Source organism: Dendrobates tinctorius, unplaced genomic scaffold (genome assembly GCF_039654945.1).
Source record: "Dendrobates tinctorius isolate UK_male_01 unplaced genomic scaffold, ASM3965494v1 ptg000037l, whole genome shotgun sequence".
NCBI lineage: Eukaryota > Metazoa > Chordata > Amphibia > Anura > Dendrobatidae > Dendrobates > Dendrobates tinctorius.
In genome coordinates this window covers 21,481,133-21,495,794 of record NW_027361705.1, presented here as the reverse complement: position 1 = coordinate 21,495,794, position 14,662 = coordinate 21,481,133, and the positions used below count along the sequence as shown (strand labels likewise).

The 14,662-nt window shown below is 48.7% G+C and overlaps 1 protein-coding gene across 2 annotated transcripts in view; it reads left to right on the top strand.

Moving 5' to 3' along the window:
• Positions 1-14,662, top strand: part of IGHMBP2 (immunoglobulin mu DNA binding protein 2) — a 109,270-nt gene that overhangs the window by 76,571 nt on the left and 18,037 nt on the right. The window contains exons 13-14 of one of the 2 annotated variants that reach the window (XM_073573895.1): positions 10,796-11,629; positions 13,351-13,535. In XM_073573895.1, coding sequence (XP_073429996.1) covers positions 10,796-11,629; positions 13,351-13,535 — 1,019 coding nt within the window. The remainder of the gene's footprint in view (positions 1-10,795; positions 11,630-13,350; positions 13,536-14,662) is intronic. The other variant, XM_073573896.1, reaches the window with a different exon arrangement.

Below are 14,662 nucleotides of genomic sequence, written 5' to 3'. Positions count from 1 at the left end.
AGGCGGAGGGTTTGTTACAGGCCATAATGACGCTACAGCGCAACGGGGTCATTGTCCCAGTGCCGAAAAGCGAAGAGACACAAGGTTTTTACTCCAACCTGTTTTCGGTCCCCAAAAAAGACGGGACAGTAAGGCCAGTATTAGATCTAAAAATCCTGAACAAATTCATCAGAGTCAGGCGGTTCCGGATGGAATCCCTCCGTTCGGTCATTGCAGCCATGGATCCAGGGGAGTTCCTGGCCTCGATCGATGTGCAGGATGCATATCTGCACATTCCGATTTTTCCTCCACACCAGAGGTTCCTGCGTTTTGCGGTCGGAGGGCGACATTTTCAATTTGTTGCTCTGCCCTTCGGTCTGGCCACTGCTCCCAGAGTCTTTACGAAGATAATGGCGGTGGTTATGGCCATCCTGCATGCTCGGGGCATAACGGTACTACCTTACCTGGACGACCTTTTGGTAAAGGGGCCGTCGTTTCAGGCGTGCCAGGAGAATGTCAGTATCACGCTGGATACCCTGGCCCGTCTAGGCTGGTTGATCAATCGGAACAAGTCGTCCTTGGTTCCAGCCCAGAGAATCGTATTCCTAGGCATGGTTTTCAACACCTCCCGGGGGCTGGTGATCCTCCCTCAGGACAAGGCGCGAAAGATCAAACAGGGGGTACGGAACCTTCTACAGCCAGGCTCCAGATCCATCCGGTACGGCATGAGTGTGTTGGGCAGAATGGTGGCGGCGATGGAGGCAATCCCGTTTGCCCAGTTCCATCTCCGTCCGCTTCAGCATGCGCTCTTGTCAGCATGGGACCGAAGGCTGCTATCCCTCAGTCATCGGTGCAATTTGTCTCCGCTGGTCCGACGATCACTCCGATGGTGGACTCGCGACTCGTCTCTGGTCCAGGGGAAACCCTTTCCCCCGGAACAGTGGTTGGTGGTGACGACCGATGCAAGCCTGCAGGGTTGGGGAGCAGTTTTCCAGAGTCACACAGCCCAGGGGCGGTGGTCCATTCAGGAGATAATTCTCCCGATCAACATTCTGGAGATACGGGCAATACGATTGGCCCTGCAACATTTTCAGTATTTCCTGAGACACCGGCCGGTGCGCATTCTGTCGGACAATGCTACAGCAGTAGCATATGTCAACCATCAAGGGGGCACGCGCAGCCAAGCAGCCATGCGCGAGGTTGGGCTGGTACTGCGTTGGCCCGAAAAGAACCACGTGGTAATTTCAGCGGTGCACATTCCGGGAGTCGAAAACTGGGCGGCAGATTTTCTCAGCCGACAGGGGGTCGCGGCAGGGGAATGGTCCCTGCACCCCGAGGTTTTTCAACAGATCTGCCAACGGTGGGGGACTCCAGACGTGGACCTTATGGCATCCAGAGAGAACGCCAAAGTACAAAGGATCGTCGCTCGATCCCTCGACCCGCAGGCGATCGCAGCAGACGCTCTGGTGCTTCCATGGAGCCAGTTTCGTCTCCCGTACTTGTTCCCCCCGCTACCTCTGCTTCCAAGAGTCATCAGAAAGTTAAGGAGAGAGAAGGTTCCAGCAATTCTGCTAGCCCCAGACTGGCCTCGGAGGGCCTGGTATGCAGATCTGGTTCAGCTAGTGGTGGACGTACCCTGGCGTCTACCAGATCGGCCGGACTTGCTGTCCCAGGGGCCGATCTACCATCCGAACTTAGGGGCCCTGTGTTTGACGGCGTGGCCATTGAATCTTGGCTGTTAACACAGGCAGGATTCAGGCGCGATGTGGTGGCCACGATGGTGAGTGCCCGAAAGCCTTCCTCGGCGAAAGTATATCATCGGACTTGGGAAGTTTTTTTCCGTTGGTGTAGGGATCGCGGAGTGGCTCCTCTGGTTTTTTCAATCCCCAACGTACTGGCTTTTTTGCAGGCAGGGCTGGACGCAGGATTGGCTCCGAGTTCGCTCAGAACGCAAATCTCGGCCCTGTCGGTCCTTTTTCAACGAAAGGTCGCTTCGGTCTGGCAGGTTAAGACGTTTATGCAGGGGGTCGCACATTTAGTACCCCCCTATAAGGCGCCGACGGAATCATGGGACCTGAACTTGGTGCTCAGGGCCCTTCAGGAGCCTCCCTTCGAACCGTTACAAGAAGTCTCCTTACCTTACCTGTCCAGGAAGGTCGTTTTTCTGGTAGCTATTACGTCTATTAGGCAGGTTTCGGAATTGGCGGCTTTATCTTGTAAACCGCCGTTCCTGACTTTTTATAAGGATAAGGTAGTTTTAAGGCCAGCTCCTCCCTTCTTGCCGAAGGTTGTCTCTGCATTCCATATCAACGAAGACATTGTCTTACCCTCGTTTTGCCCGGCACCGGTGCACAGGGTAGAAAAGGCTTTGCACACCCTGGATCTGGTAAGAGCTCTTAGGAGGTATGTGACAAGGACAGCACCTTTCCGCCGGACAGACTCTCTATTCGTGATCCCAGAAGGGCGGCGGAAGGGGCTTGCTGCGTCCAAAGCGACTTTGGCCAGATGGGTTCGCCTGACGATCCAAGAATCTTATGAAATCAGTGGCACGCCGGTTCCGGCAGGGATCAAGGCACACTCGGCTCGAGCAGTGGGTGCCTCATGGGCACTGCGACACCAAGCTTCAGCGGAACAGGTGTGCAAAGCAGCTACCTGGTCCAGTTTGCATACGTTTGTCAAACATTATAACGTACATACCCAGGCATCCTCGGATGCAAGCCTGGGAAGAAAGATTCTCCAGGCAGCAGTTGCGCACCTCTAATCAGGGGCGCAAAATAGCATGGATTGGGTGAGCTAAGATCCCGCCCAGGGACTGCTTTAGAACGTCCCACAGTCTCTGTGTCCCCCAATGAGACGAAGGAGAAACATGGATTTTTGTGAGTACTCACCGTAAAATCCTTTTCTCCGAGACGCTCATTGGGGGACACAGCACCCACCCTACTAGCCAGTTGGCTTTTGCTTATTTTAAGTTATACAAATCCTTATGTAAGGATCAGGGTGGTCCCTTTTCCAGATGTATAATTTCTTGCCTGAATTTAAGGCGCGTTCTCCTACTGCTTATGCACTAAACTGAGTTACGCCCGGTCTGGGGGCGAGGGTGTATGCGGCGGAGGAGGAGCTAACTCTTTTTTTGTATACTTAGTGTCAGCCTCCAGACGGCAGAAGCACACACCCACAGTCTCTGTGTCCCCCAATGAGCGTCTCGGAGAAAAGGATTTTACGGTGAGTACTCACAAAAATCCATGTTTTTCAGATAGATCTTCTCCTCTACCTCTGGAGGGATACAGTATGATCACAACTGTACTCCCATGTAGAGACTATGAGTACGGCATTTACTGCCACCCTATATGTCTAGTCGGCAGGACCCCAACCCCTAACACATGAAGCGTGTTTAGGTGATCTGTATTTGGTCTTGGCCCCGTCTCCTACCCACTCATCCACCATAGCCTATCGGTTTCAGGAGTCATGGAGGTCCTGCAATACAGGAGGTTCAGACGTCTATAATTTTTCTAGATGGAGAGGTACATCTCTTTCTTCTCTCTCCTCTAGGTTCCTTTCCAGAGGCGATGAGGAGAAGATAGAAGAACAAAGGAGGTACACAGAATAAAGATCAAAGGTTTTTTTCCCCCCTAAACCCTCACTTTATTTTTAGGGCTTTAGTGTATGTGTAGACCTTTTGAGGTATACATGTGGCCATTTTCTATTGTTCTCCTCTGTGTTGGGGTACTGGGCTACCTTTTTCAGTTCATTTAGGGCCTCCGCGCTGCTACCCCTCTGTTCCTTAGCCATCGTCCCGGCTTAATCTAGGTCTCGGCTGCTCTCTGGCCTAGTCTCGGAGTTTGGCTCCACCCCCCTCTCCTCAGCATCTTTGGGCGGGCTTCTCTCCCGCCCGTCACTTGCATACTTCCTTTTCCTTTCCTTGGTGGCTAGCTTCTGCCCCCTCCTTCCGACTTCAACAGGGAAGTTCTGCAGCCGTCGCCGTCTTTCTCCTTTCCTGGACCCATAGGTTAGCTCCGCCCCTCACTCCGGCCTCAGAAAGCGGGCCTTTTCAGTGTTCGTCCACTTCGCGCTTACACACTACTGGTCCTCTTCATCCTCCGTGCGATTGCCATTTTACGGCTTTTGGTATTGGAAGGTGGCATTTCCCTGCAGGACCTGCATCTTCTATGCCTATAATTGCACTGCAGCCCTCTACAGCCTGAAAGCAGACTTCAGGACACCTGTACTTACTGTGATTAGCTCTGCTCTGCAGGCTGACGCTCTCCTCTGCATTCTCTTTCTGTCCCCTAACCTTCTAGCATTAGTTAGTGGGTCTGCTCATCATGCCTGATCCGAAAGGAGAGCGCTCTCGCCCTCCTGCCTCTTCTTCTTCTTCCTCTGCTCTTATCAAACATTTTGTTTGCTCTTCATGTAAATGCAAGCTCCTCTCAGGTCAGTCCTCCCCTTTTCTGTCAGGTTTGCAGCAGCCCTCCTGTACCCGCTAACCAGGAGCCCCCTATTGCCCCAGGAGAGAGTGGTACCTCTATCCCAGTGTGGGCTACCTCTCTGTCACAGTTGATGGAGGACCTCACCAAGGTGTAGCAGACTCTGGTGTCCGTTCTTGACAGGTTGCCCCATCCTGCCTCCGCTGTTGCTAGTGGGTTGCAGGGCTCACCAGCTGTGCCTACCAACATGGGCCGTAAGAGAGCCAGGTAGGAGCGTTGTTCTAGGTCCTCTTCCCACTCTGTCTCTCCCCCTGGTCTCTCCCAGCAGTCAATTTCTTCCCGGTCCTCCTCTCTCGAGTCTGGCAAGGCGGCTTTGGATGTATTCTCAGAGGATGACTCCGACCTGGATTCTGACCAGGCCTCTAATGAGAGACATTGTCCAGAGCCTCATTGTGCCAGTCAATCAGACCTTTAACATTAAGGATACCGCTACGGAACCCGCAGAACAGGCAGTTTCGTTTAGACGGTTGAGACCAGGTCCCAAGATCTTTGCCCCACCCCACAATTTGAGGAGGTACTTTCCAGGGAGCAGGAGAACCCGACCAGAAGCTTCCAAACAGGGAAGCGCCTCGGTATCCTATATCCCTTTGCCCCTGACCTCACTGTGAACTGGACCGCTTCTCCAACTGTGAACCTTCCAGTCTCCAGACTGTCCACTAACACAGTCCCCCCGCTTACGAATGGAGCATCCCTCAAAGACTTAAATGACAGGATCATAGAGTCTTTCGCAAAGTCTGCCTTTGAAGCAGCCTCGTCTACATTTTTCCCTCCCTGCATCCCCCACTGCGCCACCAATGTTTTTTTGCCATACCAACAGGATCTCTGCTCCTCTAGCACCTGGACTATTGGCTATATTGGATAATCTGCATTTTTTTGAAATATTGCCTAGCAGTGATAAACTATCAACCGGTGACTACCAAAACTCTACTTCAAAAGGGCGACTATGTGATAAAGGCCGTTGTTAGGCCGAAACGTCAGCTGTCGCTTCATCACCGTCAATTAAATAATAAAAAGCTCACTTTAGCATAATTTACGTGTGCAGTGATTCTATATTGACTTCACATTTACGGGACCAGAGGCTCCCTTTCACTAGCACCGTTTATTCATTACACTAGTCGAGTGCTAGCCATCTGCCATATCTACTTCCTCTGTATTACTCGGCTCCAGATCCCACAGAATCTCCCAGGCTGGACAGCCGTCTCCATATTTTCAGAGATGTCTGACTCGCCTCAGTGGAGGACGCGTGGGTCAGAGAGGTGGTATCCTCCGGATACAAAATAGATTTTGTTTCGTGGCACCAAGATCGATTCTTCGAATCCCGTCCTCCCAAGACAGGGTTCCCCAACTCCAGTCCTCAAGGCCCACCAACAGATCATGTTTTCAGGATTTCCTTTGTATTGCACAGGTGAAGCAATTATCACCTGAGCAATACTAAGGAAATCCTGAAAACATGATCTGTTGGTAGGCCTTGAGGACTGGAGTTGGGGAACCCTGCTCCAAGAGTTGCTTCTCTGGTTCCTGGTTTCTTTATGTCCATTGCCTCCCTTCTCAGTTCAGGGGTCATTGTTCCCGTCTCAGGCCAGGAACATTTCACAGGTTTTTATTCAAACATATTTGTGGTGCCGAAGAAAGTCGGCGCGGTTCGACCCATCCTGGATCTAAAGTTACTGAACAGTAGGGTCCATCTGCAACATTTCAGGATGGAGTCCCTTCTTTCAGTCGTTGCTTACATGGAATCGCAGGAGTTCCTGTGCTCCGTAGACGTCCAGGACACCTATCGCCATGTCTCTTTCTTCTCAGGGCATCAAAGATTCCTACGTTTTGCGGTGCAGCAGGACCATTTAAAGTTTGTCGCCCTACCGTTTGGACTCGCAACCACTCCCAGGGTTTTCACAAAAATCATGGCAGCGTTAATGGTCATTCTGTGGATCAGAGTTCCAGTGCTCATCCTGTACCTCAACAACATTCTCATCAAGATTCCATCCTTTTTACATGCCCAGGAAAGTCTGTTCATCATTCTAGACACCCTGTCCCGATTCGGATGGCCAGTCATCAGAGCAGTGTCTTGCATTGTCCCGACTCAGGCATGCTGTTCAACACTTGTCAAGAAAGGGTTTTTCTTCCCAAGGAGAAGAGAGCAGTCCTCCAGCAGGGGGTTCGCTCTCTGCAGGGCCCTCAGCTTCCATCTTTCCACTCGGCCATGGTGATCCTGGGAAGGATGGTGGCAGCGTTGAAAGCAATTCCATTTGTGCAATTCCATTCAAGGCCACTTCAGCAGGTCTATGTTAGTGGAACAAGTCTGTTCTCTCTCTGGATCGTTCGATCCATCTCTCTTCCCGAGTCAAACGATCTCTCAATTGGTGGCTGTCATCCCCTCTCATCTTCCAGGTCCTTCTTTCCTATTCACTGGCAGGTGGTGATAATGGATGCCAGCCTTCTCAGGAGGGCGGTGCTGCCGATCAACATCCTCGAGATAAGAGCCATTCTTCTGTCCCTCCGTCACTGGGAAAGGCTTCTCAGGGGTCGGCCATTCCGAGTTCAGTCGGACAATGCCACGGTGGTGGCATGTGTCAATCAGAGGGGAGGGACTCGGAGCTCCTTGGCGATGGACGAGGTATCCAAGATTCTCCTCTGGGCAGAGGCGATGGTTCCAGTGATATCTGCAGTGCATAACCCCGGTGTGGACAATTAGGCCACCGACTTTCTCAATCGCGAGGGACTTACGGCGGGAGAGTGGTATCTGCATCAAGAAGTCTTCCATCAGATTTGCCTTCGATGGGGAACTACGGATGTGGATCTCATGGCTTCCTGGCTGAACAGGAAGGTTCCACGGTTTGTTTCCAGGTCCCGCGATCCTCTCTCGGTAGGCGCTGATGGTCTGGCTCTGGCTATACCCTGGTCACAGTTTACTCTTCCCTATATATTTCTTCCCCTCCACCTTCTTCCCAGGCTGTTGAAGAAGATCAATGCGAATTGGGTGCCGGTCGTTCTGATAGCACCGGATTGGCTCAGGAGGTCTTGGTTCGCAGAGAACGTCAGTCTTATCGCGGACGCCCCCTGGAGGCTCCCTGACAGACCAGATCTTCTTTCCCAAGGACCGATCTGCCACCAGAATTTTTGGTCACTCGATTTAACCGTGGCTGTTGAAACCCCGGTTCTGAGAGCATCCGAGTTTTCTGATTAGATGATTCAGGCCATGATCCAGGCTAGGATGCTGTCGTTGTCCAGGGTCTATTATCTGACTCGGAGAGCCTATTTCACCTGATGTGAGTCTAATCACATCCTGCCTATGTCCTTTGCTTTCTCTTCCGTTCTGGCATTTCTCCAGGCGGAACTTGACGCTGGTCTTGCTCTTAGTTCGCTAAAGGGACAGGTATCAGCGCTTTATATTCTTTTTCAGAAAAATTTATCCTCCCATTCTCAGGTCAGAACTTTTCTCCAAGGGGTAGCTCACGCTGCGCCCCCGGATCGGACACCTGTGGAACCCTGGGATCTCAATTTAGTTCTGGAGGCCCTTAGGAGTTCTCCCTTTGAACCACTCCGAGAGGTCTCTCTGTCCTTTCTGCCTTTTAAGGTGGTGTTTCTTGTGGCCATCACCTCCATTAAGTGCATCTTGGAATTGGCTGCTCTTTCCTGTCACCCCCTTTTCCTGGTTCTCCACCCGGGCAAAGTGGTTTTGCGGTCTCTACCTTCTTTCCTTCCCAAGCTGGTGTCCGCTTTTCACCTAAATGAGAATATTGTCCTCCCTTCCTTTTGCCCGGCTGCGACTCATCCTTTGGAGCGTTTAGTGAACAGGTTAGACCTGTTCAGGGCGTTGCGGATCTATTTGGCTAGGACCGCCCTCTTTAGGAAGACAGACTCTTTCTTTGTCATTCTAGAGGGTGCACGGAGAGGTCTGCCAGCCTCAAAGGCTACGATTGCTCGCTGGATCTGGACGCAATTTTGGAGGCGTACCAGGTTAAGAAGAGAGCGCCTCCCCCGGGTATTAAAGCACACTCTACCCAGGCAGTGAGTGCCTCCTGAGCGGTACACCATAGTGCTTCCACCCTGCAACTCTGCAAAGCGGCAACTGTTATGAATGGGTCACCGAGGAGAAAAAAACAAAACAAGCTAAGTCACAGAAAACCAGAGAGGTTGGTAACTATGCAGATTGCAGATCCCTGATCCTAACCACACAACTAGCAGCAGCCGTGGAGCGTACCTACGATGATCCTAGATGCTTTGTCACAGCCGGAGAACTACATAAGCCTGAAGCAAGAAAAGGGGAAAACTAACTGCCCCAGAGCAGACCCCAAAGGAAAGACAGCCCCCACACATGTATTGACGGTGAAACAAGATGAAAGCACAAACACAGGCAGGAAAATAGGCTGAGCAAACGATGGGGCCCAAACTAACTAGAAAGGATAGGAAAAGAAAGACACTGTCTGCAATCTTCAAAAAACCCTACAAAAATATTGTCCAACACTTCTGATAGCAAAATTAACCCTGAAGTCACTAGACTTCTCCCACTATATCAGCACCCTGAAATATTCTGAAACAGAGCAAAAAGAGGCCAATCTTATAAGGGACAAAAAGCAAATTGACAAATACAGGTAAATAAGAGTGGAAATTCAGCATAGCCAGAGGCGGGGGTGGCTGACCACACAAAAAACTGAATAGACCAACAAAATCAAGTGTGAACTTTAGCAGAAAAACTTAGCTTTTGATGACTGGAACAGAGCTGAAAACCAAGACCTGACAAGCCAGAAGGAATCACCAGCACCAGAATAGGGCGTCGGCTGTCTTATCCAGTCTGAGATTCCTGAGGTCCAGTCGTCATCATTATCAGGTGGCAGATCTCTACTGATTAAATCAGCCTCACTACCTCCTGTTACCACCAGAGGGAGCCTGGCAGGAGAACTCACAACTGGTGGACCAGAAAATGAACTCACAACAGGCAACCTGGTCCTCCATCCACACGTTTGCCAAGTTTTACAGGGTCCATACCTACGCTTCGGCGACGCCAGCCTAGGTAGAAGGATCTTGCAGGCGGCTGTGGCGAGTTCTCCATCCTGAGAGGAGTTTTCTGCTGTTCCGTCCCCAGGGACTGCTTTGAGACGGCCCATGTTTTTTTGTGTCCCCCAATGAAGTGATAGAGAAAACAGGATTTTTAGTTACTTACTGTAATATCTGTTTCTCGGGGCCTTCATTGGGGGACACAGCACCCTTCCATGTTTAGCAGTTCTTTTTACTGTGTTACATTGTTACAGTTGGAGTTTGTCTCTTTTGTTTCTCTCTAACATCTTGATTCTCCTACTGCTTTCTCAGTAACTGATTAACCTAGTGCTGGTCGGTGGGGTCTATACTGCAGAGGAGGAGCTAACTTTTTTATTTGCTTAGTTGTCAGCCTCCTCTTGGCAGCAGCATATACCCCATGGTTTCCTGTGTCCCCCAATGAAGGCTCAGAGAATCAGATTTTACAGTAAGTAACCAAAAATCCTGTTTTTGCGATTTTCTTGTCACGGGCGCAGTACCCCTAGGGTCACAGTGGGGACCCATTCACTTGTATTACAAAGCGATGTAGCAGCAACTCCCTCAGCTCTCTCAGAGTGATACAACTCATGCTGGGTTTAGACATCATGATCACGGTCATTAAGCAAAACGATGTTTAATTGCCTTTTTAGAAAGGCCGAGCAGATGCAGAACGATCATCAGTTTGATTGTTCTGTGCACATAAAACATCATGTTCTCGGCAGCACATGTCCTGTTTACATGTGGAAAATCGACCATATGCATTGGTGTAATGGGTCTGTCTGCTCTCTTTCGGAAGCACACAGACCGCACAAGGACTGTTAACACCGTCTGTAGGAGCCCAATAACAGGACTGAAACCTATTGAGCGGAAACTCAAATTAAGGCGTTATTCACACATCAGTATGATGTATGATAAAATACTGACATGTAAATCAGATCTGACTCTTACTTGCCGATTGGTTCTTGTTATTCACACATTATATTAGCATTTTGAATAACAGGTAGAACGTTCTTTTTAGGAATTGTCCAGCCATAAAATAATCTGAAAACAGCTTTAAGTGTAAATGAAAAAGAAGTCATACCCAACCTGTCGATCCCACACTGATTGTCTGCAGCGGTCATATGACTAGACAGCTCGTGGCCAACTGTGTAAACGCAGAGAGAGGATTGTGAAGTGTCAGATCTGGACTGGAAAAAGATAGGTGACTACTTCATAAACGTATAAGCTGCTTTCAGGATTTTTCTTGTATTTGGGTGGAAAAGCCTATTAACATTGGTTCTTCCACTTTTCATTTTACAAGTGATTTTTTTGCTATTCAGGTGATGTAGGATTTTTGGCTGAAGAAAGAAGAATAAATGTAGCCGTTACCCGCGCTCGCCGTCACGTGGCTGTCATTTGTGATTCTCACACTGTCCAGAACCACCAATTTCTCAAAGATTTGGTGACTTACTTCACTGACCATGGAGAAGTCCGGACTGCCTTTGAGTACCTTGATGATATCATCCCTGAGAAGTATTCCCATGACAGTGAAAGTTCCTCTAAGGTAGAAGCAAATGTTAAAATGGGAGATGCAACTAAGTCAAAGAAGACTGCCACTCCAAAAACGGGGAACCAAAAATCCAGTAGCCCTGCCGAGAGTCATCCCAAAGGGAATGCCAAGGCAAAAATCCCTGGCTCCACTGGGAAGAAGAAGAAGAATATGAGTTTAGATGTGCAATCTGAAGGAACTTCTAATGAGGACAGTCTAAGGAAGACCATTCTAGAGTTTTTGGAAGATATTAATAAGACTCAGTTAACGTTCCCTTCAGCACTAACTTCTCATGATCGATTACTGGTCCACAAGATCTCTGAAGAACACGGGCTGCAACATGTGAGCTCCGGAGACGAACAAAATAGATGTATTTCTATCACCAAAACCAAAGCAATTTCAGCTGCTCCCGAATCTCAGACAACAAATGGCTTCAACATTCAGGAACATTTACAATCGCCGACAGTGGAACAAGCAGTAAAGCAAAAAGAGGTCATCCGCAGTGTCTCCTCCGGCAATGCCGACCTGAAGATCTTACATGCAGAAAGGATTCACCGAGAGAAAGCAAAACTTGAAGAAAAAAGGAAGAAAGAGGTCACGGAAAAGAAGAAAATGGATTCCAAAAGTAAGTGACTTTCATCCCGCTAATATAGAAATGGGCAATTTCACTGTAACTTTCGTGACCTAAAAGGGAGTCTATGGCTTTAGTAAAATTCTCATTTACCGGGGTTGGCCTTTTCCTTTTTTATTAGGTTTGTGTGTCAGTGAAATAGTCTATCTGGAAAAAAAAAAAGGAAAATAAAACGCAGACTAGCCTTGCGTAATGCCCACTGTGAGGGGTTGCCACACTTGGCTGCCTCCTCAGGTAGACACAGGAACACTTTGGTAGTGAAAGACCTGCTTGTTTATTGAAATCAGCATACACCAAGGCAGGGTTCAGAAAACAAAAGCAGAGCCTTCCTGGCTTAACGGAAAACAAAACAAATAAAGTATAACAGAGTCCTTTTTTTTTTCTGCAGGTTTTAACCTGCAGACACCGGGCAATGTCCTCCGCTCCTCCTTGGAGCTCCATGGGGGTACCTCCTCTCCCAAGACACACACTGACTCTGCAGACAGGCTTTTGACCATGACATCATCATAGGTGCTGCTAACACACATGCCGGTGTCGGCTCTGCAGGAGGAGATGTGGTGAGCACTCTCCCTCCCACTCTTTGCTCACATAAAACCAGCCCATGTATGCAGCTTACTAACCCTCCCAACTAGAGTTGAGCGACTTTGGTCGGATCGGGATTCATGAAACAAAATTTGAGTCGGATGAAACTGGTCCGAGTAGGGCAAAAAAAGTCGGAGTTTCGTCCGAAACCCGACCCCAATGCAAGTCAATGGGGACTAAAAGTCGGCATTGAGCGGATGACATTGCATTGGGGTCAACTCAGTCGCTCAACTCTACTCCCAACACTTAGTGTGCTGGAAGAAAAATATCCTGGTTTCACACCACTGACGCCAACATGCAGAGTGACCCATATCTCCTGTCATACACTGTGCCAGTGACCCTGTCTCACCACCCTTATGCCATGTCACCCCTGGGGTTCACATAAAAGGTATTCCAGGAAAAATACACTTTTTTTTTTAAAATAGCTCACACTAAAAAATAAAAAAGTAATACTCGTCTTCACCAATCCTGTCACTGCTGATCTCTCATTTCTAGAAATAGCCTGAAATTCCCAGTCAGCCAATAAAAGGGGCCGGTCCGCACTGATGCATCTCCAACAGGGACAGCTTTTGGTAGTTTAATGTTTTCATCCCATCTATCCCCAGAAGAATTATCCTATAGGGGTTTTCAGCTACAGAACAAGCCCTCCATGACGGCTCTAGCCCCTCATATAAAAGAATATATAACATCTACTTCATTCCCAAACACTGATCCAGCAATGTTGGCGCTGGATCTCCCAGCCTCACTGCACCAGTTATATGCTGCAGAGTTCCATCAGACAGAGCTTCATCTAGCAAAACTGTGAAGGCTGCAGCCAATCAGTGGCAGCTGACAGCCTGCAGCGCTCACATAGCATAACAATGGCACATGAGCGCCGGGAGACAACCACAGTCCCGGGAGGTGAATATGTTTTTTTTATTCTATATGTGGGGACCTTGGCTTTAAGGAAACTTAATCCAGTAGTGAACAACCCCTTTAAATGGGGAAACAGAAGCTTCCTACGTCCAGGTCTGGGGCTGTGAGGACGACCTCCTGGTTCTCCCTTGTCTGTATGGTATTGGTCCACTTGTTTGCTATCTTTTATCATTTCATTTAACTTTTTCTCTTTGTATACACTTTTTTTTTTCTTACAGGTAAAAATGATCTAAGACCAGATGCAGAGAGCTCGGGCACGGACGACTTCGAGGCCCTAATTGCAGCTGCAGTAAAAGCTGACAACACTTGTGGTTTTGCGAAATGCAAGTCCAGCGTTGTAACAGTGGGAGATTTCTGCATCCACTGCAATAAACGCTACTGCCTCAGTCACCATATTCCTGAGGTAATCAATGTTATATATATATATATATATATATATATATATATATGTTATATATGTGCAGCCCTCCTTCAGTCCATTAACTATAGAGCCACTCACTGGGAGACATCCGTCAGGGCCTACTGTGGCGGCCAGGTGGAATAGATCTCGTTGATGTCCTCACATGTCATTAACAATTTAAGTCTTTAAGGCAATAACTTTCAGAGTTTACATCATCCGTGGTCACTAAAGCTTCCGCAGTTATCTGTGTTTTAGCATGACCTCGATATACAATAGAGTTATGGCGGGGGTGGGCGCGGCAGGAAAACTGAAATGGCTAAACATGCCTATGTGAAAGCATAAAATAATTGTAGAACATAGTTCTAATTACATATAAATTATAACTGTTCTATAAATGGAAATGCAATGCAGAGCGTACGATGGCGGCGGGCGCGGCTGGAAAAGTACAATGGCTGCTGTGTGTAAAAGCATATAGAAATGTTGACTACAGTTATGAAAAGTGAAATGCTACAAAGATCATTCGACATCACAAACAATGCCTACCTGGCAAGCCAGAGTATAAAAATCCAAGAAAAATGCGACTCAGACTGGATCGCAGGAGCAGGAAAGCAGAAGGCTCGTAGAACGCAATCTGGACTCGCACTGGAACGCTGCAGGAATGCCGTATGATATAACCACAGCGCTCGAGAACAATGGATGGGAGTGCTAATACGTCGTCTTTTATGACGAGGTCACCCAATCAAAAAGTGAGAGCTTAGCAGTGACCACCAATCTGTGCAGAGGGGCGTGGAAAAGGTAACGCTCAATCACGCCTATTGAGGTATGAATCGTTACAATAGCTGCTGTGTGACAAGGTCCCAACGACCGCCGAGGTCGTTATACAGATCGCTGCTGCGTCTTGAGGAGATCTGCCTGTTTGGCAGCTAACTAGCGACCATGTAGCGACGCATAAACGATCTTTGCCAGGTCGTGTCGTCGTCATCGCTGATGCGTCGTTATGTGTAACGGGGCCTTTACAGGGTTTTCCCTATAAGTAATAATTTAGTTAGCAGGTGTGAAATCTAAAATATCCCATGTCCTGTATCCATGTACAATAGAGCTTCTTATGGACCAAAGGGCTGCACTCATTA